Source organism: Notamacropus eugenii, chromosome 2, assembly GCF_028372415.1.
Source record: "Notamacropus eugenii isolate mMacEug1 chromosome 2, mMacEug1.pri_v2, whole genome shotgun sequence".
NCBI classification, from domain to species: domain Eukaryota; kingdom Metazoa; phylum Chordata; class Mammalia; order Diprotodontia; family Macropodidae; genus Notamacropus; species Notamacropus eugenii.
In genome coordinates this window covers 388,615,109-388,624,558 of record NC_092873.1, presented here as the reverse complement: position 1 = coordinate 388,624,558, position 9,450 = coordinate 388,615,109, and the positions used below count along the sequence as shown (strand labels likewise).

General features: G+C 39.2%; 1 protein-coding gene across 1 annotated transcript in view; it reads right to left on the bottom strand.

Moving 5' to 3' along the window:
* Positions 1–9,450, bottom strand: part of ABCB10 (ATP binding cassette subfamily B member 10) — a 39,798-nt gene that overhangs the window by 2,585 nt on the left and 27,763 nt on the right. Inside the window, exons 9-12 of the mRNA XM_072647473.1 lie at positions 7,184–7,263; positions 4,388–4,568; positions 1,028–1,071; positions 263–297 (exon numbers count right to left, since the gene is read on the bottom strand). Of these exons, the coding sequence (XP_072503574.1) occupies positions 263–297; positions 1,028–1,071; positions 4,388–4,568; positions 7,184–7,263 (340 nt within the window). The remainder of the gene's footprint in view (positions 1–262; positions 298–1,027; positions 1,072–4,387; positions 4,569–7,183; positions 7,264–9,450) is intronic.

The following is a 9,450-nucleotide window of genomic DNA, read 5'->3' as shown; positions in this document are numbered from 1 at the left end:
CTTTAGAAATAAAAACTCATTATTTTGCAGTGATTAAAAATAAGGAAGAAAAATCATATATAAATGAATTATCAGCAAGTGTTTGAGGGGGAATAGAACAACAAACTACATCTTTCCTGAGTATTTTTTTCTAAATGTAGTATAGTTTGCAATACGGACCATATAAAATAATTAAGATGGAAAAAATGGCATTTCACTTTGTGTTATAGAATTAAAAACATTTGCTGAGGCTAGAATGTATATGTTTTTCAATTATCCTCACCTGGTTGCTTCGTCTAGTAGAAGAATTTTGGGATTCTAAAGAAAGGAAATATTTAATTAGGAGACAGGTAAAACGCCAAGTAGTACATACTATGTAATATCAAGTATAATCCCATAAAAAGAAAAGCTGGAAATAATTATTAAAAACTCTCACTTCCCTTTTAGACAAGAACTGATAGGAATACAGTATTTCATAAATCTAAAAACATAAATTACCTAAGAAATAACTATTATTTGATAATAAAAGCTGGGCAAACTGGAAAGCAGTATAGCAGAAATTAAGTTTAGACAAATGCCCTTATACCATTTTAGACAATAAATTTTAACTGGCTACATGATCTAATTAAAAATAATAACATAAAAGAAAGCCAATAGTATATAAATTTCTGTTTCCTCCATTTCCTCACTTGTAAAATGGGGATAACAATAGCACCTATATCCCACAGCTGCTATGAAGAATAAATGAGATAATAATTGTAAGGCACTTAACAGAGTACCTGGCACATATAAATGCTATATAAATGTTAGGTATTATTATTCTATAAATGCTAGCTTTTATTATTGTTACTACTACTGCCACCGCCATCGCTGACATCGCCACTGCTGCCACCACCACCACCACCATTACTATTACTATTCTCTGACAAAAACCTTGAAATTATTTTATATACTTGCCTTTTATTTTCATACCCATATTCCAAACTATAAACCACTACATTTACATTTCCCCTAATTTTACAGAGCAACCAAATGGTTTCGGGCTTACCTTCAGCAGAGCACGAGCAATTGCAATACGTTGTTTCTGCCCACCTGATGATGAAAGTCATTTTTAAAGTTAAGCTTTACAGAACATTTTTCTGGCTAGTCACAAATCCCTAGTGAATTAGACCAAGTGGCAACCTGACAGGATTAAATCATGGGGATGCAACTTTTTCAGAACAGAAGGAGCAAAAGGATAACTCATGTGTGCGTGTGTGTGTTTCTGAGCACCCACCTATCATACCTACCTTTCTCACTTTGCCTTACTCTCCCTATTCTACTTAAAAGGTCAGATAGTAAATAGGTAGTACATATGTAGGAGGTAGAGGAGGATCCTGATGGAGTGCAAAAAAATTATTTCAGTTCACATGTTTAGTGGTGGAAAGAGTTTGAGGTTTAGCATTATGGAACCTGAGTTAAAATTTAGTCTATTGCTACCTATATGACTTTAGGCAAGTCAAATTATTTGGGTATTAGTTTCTATTTAAAAAACAAAAAAGTTGGAGGGCATCATCTTTAAAGTCTCTTTTTTCTCTAAATTCTATGATCTTATTTCCTTCTCCTAAAAACTGAAGCCCTGGTTTAAGACAAAGAAGCATGTTTGAAGATGGGGGAGGGGGCTTATTGGTGGTTGAAAGAGACAGAAAGTAGGACTGCCATCATCACCTTTGCAGATTTAGAGTTGGAAGGGATCTCAGAAGCCCTCTAATTCAACCCCCACATTTTAATGAGGGAAAATGAGGCCCAGAGAGGGTAACTGATGTGTCCACAGCTTTCTAGAGGCAGAGGAGGAATCTAGTCCCAAGTAAGTTTGGCACACTTCCCACAGGACTGTGTGTGTTCATCTTTCATTGCTGAAGAAGACCATGCCATCAGAGAAATGATGATACGACTGGGACTTGACTTTTGGGTGAGGGAGGGCTGTGCAAGTGACCAGCCTCACTTCTCCTCCAGAGCCATCTGAATCCCGTGACCAGATATTCATCAGGATGACTGGAGATGACCCAGGATGAGGCAATTGGGGTTAAGTGACTTGCCCAAGGTCACACAGCTAGTGGTGCAGTAGATAGAGCACCAGTGCAGAAGTCAAGAAGACCTGAGTTCCCACAGGACTATAGTGTTTCTAAAAAACCAATGGACCAGATGACCTCTAGCATTGTTATAATCAGAAAGGGGAGAGAAATGTGTACCTTTTTCTACTTTCCTAAGATATTCTGCTAGAATCTTCAAATAAAATGGAGCATATAAACATCTTTCATCTCAGTGAAAGAAGACAAAGCATTGGTGGAATTAATGAGGGAACAAATACGAAAAGACTTTTGAAATATTAAAGCACTATTCATATACGTATTGTTATTGTTCAGTTTTGTCTGATTCTTCGTGACCCATTTGGGGTTTCCTTGGCAAGGATATTGGAGTGGTTGGCCATCTCCTTCTCCAGCTTATTTCACAGATGAGGAACTAAGTCAAACAAGGTTAAGTGACTTGCCCAGGGTCATATAACTAATAAGTGTCTGAGGCCAAATTTGAACTTGGGTCTTTCTTGACTCCCAGCATGTCATTCTATGCACTGTTCCACCTAGCTGCCCAATACTACAACTATTCATATATAAAATATTTAATGTTATGATTATTGGTAATAAATATTGAAAATCACCAACCTTATGGACACCTTAACATTAATTAATGCCACTACAAACTGTTTGAACAACTGCACGTTGAGTTTTTTTGCCAGAGATGATATTGCCAAGTAATAGCCAACTACAACCTTCTGGTAAAATGGAGGAACACTGGACCTTAACATCTGTCCTGGCAATAACACCTCTACACACCTGACACTGACATCTGACCTGCCAACATACCTACCTGCCTGTGTTCTACCCACTGGACTCTTGGGCCTGGCTATCTCTTTTGCTACAGAAACCTGGGGCCTCTTCCTCTGTCCTTCAGCTGAACACTCCTTTGTGTGTTATTTCTTCCAGTCAGAGTACGAACTTCTCCGAAGTGGGGCCTTTTTTGCCTTTCTGTTTGTATCTCTAGCTTTTAGTATAGTGCTTGGCATTGAATAAGTGCTTTTTTTTTTCATTTATACAATCTGCCATATAGAGCAATACAAAACAAATCCAGTTCTTTTTCCACATGACAGTTCTTTGCAAATTCCCTCAAGGCCAGTCTTCTTTAGGGTAAGCATTCTTAATTCCTTCAGCCACTCTACACATGGCAGTTTCCACACCAAATGTAATCCTAGGTGCCACCCTTCAGATGTTCTCTATGCTTAAAGTGGGACATTCAGAATGGAACTCAGTCACCAGGCAACTAGCATCTATTAAGCACATACTATGTGTCAGGTACTATGTTAAGTGCTGGGGCTATAAAGAAAAGTAAAACCAATGCCTGCTCAGGGACTTCACAGTCTAACAGAGGAGACAACATGCCAACAACTATGTACAAACAAGATAAGCACAGGACAAATGAAAGATAACCTCAGGGAAGGCACTAAGGATTAAGAGGGATTAGGAAAGGCTTTCAGCAGAAGGCACAACGTTAGCTGGGACATGAAGGAAGCCAGGAGACAGATGAGGAAGGAGAGACGTCTAGGCATGGGTTACTGCCAATGAAAATGCCAGCAGTCAGGAGATAGCATCTCCTGTGTGAGGAACAGCAAGGAGATCAGTAATTGCAGTGGATTGTAGAACACAAAGAGGGAGTGAGGTATAAGAAGACTGAAAAGGCAGGGTGGAGCCAGGTTATGAAAGGCTTTGAAAGCCAAACAGAGGATTTTATATTTGACCCTGGAGGTGATATCATTCCAGAAGTGATCTGGCACAGAGGATGGCAGACCTTCTTCTCTCTATCTAGTCAGTAACTCCTATTAGTTCAGTGGGTAGAACACAGGCCAGGGAAAGGAAAATGCTGAATCCCAATTCTGTACTTTATTCATTGTGTCTACCACTTTAAGTAAGTTACTCTTAGGCATCTCTAGAATCTGTGTCCTCATAAACTGTACTAAGTTACAAAATATCTTTATCTTGAATCAGGGATAGGAAAACTGTGGCCTTACAGCCACATGTGGTCTTCTAAATCCTTAAGTGTGATCTTTTGACTGAATCCAAAGGCTGCACTTAAGGATTTATAACCCCATGTGGCCTTAAGGTTATAGGTTCTGAATCATAATAACTATGGATTCTTTTGGGTTATTTTTGTTTGCTTATTTTTAATACATGTAACAGATTTTCGAGAAAGTTTTGAACATACTATAAACCGAATTAAAGTGACTCAAACCTATTTGTCAAATAGAGTGCCACAAAAGTGTGTAAGAAATAATTCAGTACCCATCTTTTTGCTTCAAAAGTAAACAAAGACATACCTGAAAGCAGAACACCCTTTTCCCCAACCACAGTATCGAAGCCTTGGGGGAAATTGTTGATGAAAGCAGCAGCATTAGCTATGTCAGCAACTTTCTGGATCTCTTCAGGAGTCACCAGGGAAGGGTTGTCTGCACCATATGCAATGTTTTCAGCAATTGAGCAAGAGAACAGAATCGGCTCCTGTGGATTCAAACATATCACTTCCTATAGATATAGCAGTAGTCTCTACACATCTCTGCTAAATATGATGAAGCTGCCTGCTGCACAGCACCAAGTTTCTCAGGACATGTGACAGTGAGTAGGGAAGGCAACTGACAGGTCAGATAAACCAGCTTACTTCACCAGAAGACTGACAGGCCTCAGTGGAACTTTAAACTAGTGTCAGATCCTTCCTGATGTTGGCAGGCAGACATGTGTCAACACTCACACCCACTTCTAGGTTCCACACTTCTCAGTGCCAAGAATATCAACAGTATGGTCACTGAGGACCTGAGATCTCTGGGTCCCCTTTCTACACTCACAAACAGCTCCTGTTCCACCTTTCTGCACAGCTGAGCTCCTCACTGTTCCATAATTTCCCCCTTCTAAGTGTGATATTGGAGCACAAGTACTCCTGATTCCAAGTGATGGGCTTTAGGGAATGTAATCTATGGCAAGTCACTTTATCTCTGAGAGATTCAGTTTCCTCCTGTGTATAACAGAGACTAGGGCAGCTTAGTGGTACAGTGAATAGAGTGCCAGGTCTAGAGTCAGGAAGACTCATTTTTCTGAGTTCATATCTAGCCTCAGACACTAGCAGTGTGACCCTGGGCAAGTCACTTAATCCTGTTTGCCTCAGTTTTCTCATCTGTCAAATGAGATGGAGAAGGAAATGGCAAACCACTCCAATATCTCTGCCAAGAAAACCCCAAATGGGGTCACAAAGAATCAGATACGACTTAAAGGACTCAAAAAGAAACAAAAAACAAATGAGATTATAAGGCTGTATTCCTGTTACATGTATATTAGACACTGACAGATTGTTATTTGAAACTAAATAATTGAGCTTAAGTATTTAAACTTTTGGTTGAAATATAGCCATTATTCAGTTAGCATGACATGTTCTGCTCTTATTAAAGAAAAGTAAGTGTTCATAGAGGAACTGCAAGATATTATTATTTTTCTTCTTGCTACTTCACAGTTCTCCCAGAATTCACACAGCTGGCTTTATTTGAAAAACCCAAACTGAAACTCCATGGAGTGATAGATACAGGGCTGCACTTGAAGTCAGAAAGACGTGCATTCGAATCCAGCTTCTGATACTTCTTAACTATGCACTCCCTGGGCAAATCACTTAACGTTGAGCCTTGGTTCCTCCATCAATAAAATGAGAATAACGATGGTGCCTGTCTTACAAGACTGTTGTGAGGATCAAACCCGATAAAATACATACAAAGCAGCGTGCCAACCCTGCGGTACTATGGCAATGTTAGCTTTTATTATTTACTTTTAAGAAGCATGGTGACAGTGCCGTAGGGTCAAATTCAAGTAGAAATGGGGCCACTAAGCCACACAAAAGAATCCCTGCCAGCCCCATATTGACTTAGTTGTAAAACGTAATGTTATCTGGCTAATATGGATATAAGTTTTGCATGACTTCACATGTATAATCAATGCCATGTAGCTTGTTTTCTCAAGGGGTGGGGGAGGGGCAGAGGGAAGGAAAAGAAGTTGGAACTTGAAACTTTAAAAAGTGAATGTTAAAAATATTTCAAAATGCAATTGGGAAACATTCAATAAAATACATAAAAATATCTTTTAAAATCAACATAAAATGAGAATAAAGATGTAATGCGATCCACATCCGATCGACATCCTACTGCGGTGTCTGATTTTATTGCTTTCTCTTCAATACTTCCTAATTACATTTTCATCTGATTCAGGCTGCACTGGGGGCCTGCAGGCCTAAAGTCTGACATCTCTGCTGCGGTGAACAGAGTGGGGGCCCCAGAGACAGAAAGGCCGTGGCTCAGGTTCTGCCTCTGACCCATGACGGCTGTGTGGGCAAGTGCTTCTAGCACTAAGACCCTAAGGTGGAAAGGCGGTGCTGGTGTACACTGGTAGAGGAAGTTTCCTCATCTGGGAGCTCCCCACAGAATAAGGGAAATCACAGATCTAGTTCCTCTACCTACTGTTATCATTCACTCTTCTCTCATACAGCCATTCCAGCAACAGGGAGCTGGCGGATCTTGAACAGTTATAAGACTTTGGTTTACCTGACATGCCTGTCCAAAGCTGCTTGGCTTTGATTCAAAGCAAAGGGAAATGAGATAACTGGCTGCAATTTGAAATATACACACCTCACAATAACAACCTCTGCCTTTAAGGAGATCCATTTTCTGCATCTATTTTGCTTGTTAATCTCTGAAGCATTTTATCCAGAACAAGATCTGGTGACAGAGAAAGGGAAGAAGTAGCAGAAGGCAGAAAACAAGTTTCACTCTTTCTTTACTGAACACATACTGACTGCCCCTTCAGCTCTTCTCATTACCATCAGGAGTGGTTGCTTCACAGAAATATCACTTCCTCTAGTACCCCTGAAAATATAGTGTTACACCTGTGTGAAGGAACCCCAGGCTTCACAGAATCATACTTCTTGAATGCTTAAACAAAAGACTGTGGCTTAACTGTCCAGTGAAACTTGTATTGTTTTCTTACAGGAAGGCGGCAAGCTAGATTAAAAACAAATGACAGCAAAGGAACAAAAATGAAAGAATCCGCAGGAAAAATGGAACAGACTGTCATCACTCCCATACCTGGCTCACTGTCCCCATCTTAGATCTCAGCCAGACCGGATTTAACTGACGGATGTCACAACCATCGACACTGATAGTTCCTTTTGCAAAGTCAAGGAGACAGAAGGAAGAAAATACATCAGGAAGAATTTCTTCATCCCAATGATCAACCCAGAATACATATAAGAAGAATTCTGTGGGGAAGGTTCAGTTTTTCACAGATCAAATCCAAAAAGAACCTAAAATTTTAGCAAGCAGAATTAGCTCCAGATCCTAAGTGCCTAGGACAGTGTCCTTCAGTTAGTATTTGTTGAATAGGAAAAGTTATCAAGATACACCTCTAGACAGAAAGGTCAAGTTTATGCTCACTCCTCCTCATTTGGGATTATGCAAACTCTGGATTTAAACATTTAATTAACTGGCAACTTTTGGATATTCCTCAGTTTACCCCTTTTTGAGTCAGAGGAAAAAAAACAATCCATGAGCTGCACAAGACACTGTGCCACTTGTTCACCATTATACTGAGCCTCAAACTTGCATTCCCATTATATTATGGAAACACCATAGAATCATAGCTTTATTATTTAAAGGGAATATCTAGTCCAGCTCCCTCAATTTCAGGTAAGGAAAGCAAGCCCAGAAAGGTTAAATGCATTCCCAGAGACACACAGGTAGTAGGAGACAAACTCAGCTGGCCCTCTGATGCCAGTGTTCTCTCCACTACATCACACTGCCTCAAACTATTAGTTTCTCTTTGGCAAGGAACCCTTGAACTCAAAAGTGCAAGCAACTTTTCAGCGTGATGATTCTGTAACGGAAAAAGCTTAAAGTGGAGCCCAGTAAAGCCCACAATAGCGCAACTTGTGGCTCAATGGATTTGGATACACCAGAAGCCAGCTAAGTCATTATCTATTTAAATGGCCACAAAACATAGCAATAGGTTCAGCCAGCTCACATGATGCTGGTTCTTCTTTCTTAGGGAAGAACGGATAAGACTTCTAAAATTTCACAGCTAACCAACAGGGTTGAATCAATGAAGTCCTAAGTCAGAAAGCTTCAGCTTGCTTCTTTTCTCAGTCTAAAATAAAATTAACAAGTATTTATGGTGCACCTCCTATATTCAAGGAACTGTATTAAGTGGAGTTGGGGGATACCAAGTGGCATATATAATCCCTGCTGCCAGGAAGAATAAAAATATCTTTGGGAAGATAAGACAAATGATGAAAAGTTAAATAAAAGACTTAAATATTTCAAGTTAATAACATAGAGATATGTTGGGTGGTAATTAATATCCTAAGTTATTAAAAGGTTAGCTAGGTGGCTCCATAGTGCACAGAGCACTGGGCCTGAAGGCAGGAAGATTTCCTGAGTTCAAATACAGCCTCAGACACTTAACTAGTTACAACTTACTAGTTGTATGACCCTGAGCAAATCGCTTAACTCTATTTGCCTCAGTCCCTCTTCTGTAAAATGAGCTGGAGAAGGAAATGGCAAGTCATTCCAGTATCTTTGCCAAGAAAACTCCCAAACAGGGTCACAAAGAATCATCCATGACTGAAATGAATGAACAACAACAAAGATATTAACCACTGATGAGCTCTGCCCAGGTGCACTGACAGTATTTGAAGTACATTTTTAAAATAAGTTATACAACTCTAAACTGTAAAGAAAAAAAAAAGAAAAATTAGACTTTTTGAATTTAAATTTTATTTACAAAGAAACTCACTATTGAATTTAAATGACTGACATAAAGAAAAATGAGTAAGATAATCATGTATTATTTTAAAACATGTAACTATGTCAGTGAGAAAGCTGCCATGGTCAGAGTTCAGATTTTCTTGGACTCTTGGCTGACACAAGACTTTAGAAATGTATCTGAGAACTGGATTCAACAGTATTTTTCCATCTCTAATTTCAAAGGCTAACATGCAGCTCATGAAAATAATTTCCAAACTTTCAGACTGGAGTCAGGGAGTTTAAAATCATACTCTGATCCATGTGCAAAGTAAGGAGCATTTTCATTAGGGGGAAAGTGAGCTAATTACTATCAACCTTAAAAGTTCACCAGGAATTTAACAGTCTTATAAAATTATATTTTTTACCCTTTCTCCCAATAAACTTGCTTTGGGTTGAGCAACAGGCTTGCTGTAGCTTGTTAAGAAGACTTAGGTTATACCTCAAAAATAATTTCCTGTCTCTGAGTTAAGCATTTTACGCTAAAGGAGGGTGTGAGCAATCTTTTTTGGTCTGGACCTCTCTTTTCACTGGTATAAGGTGAAATTCCCTCT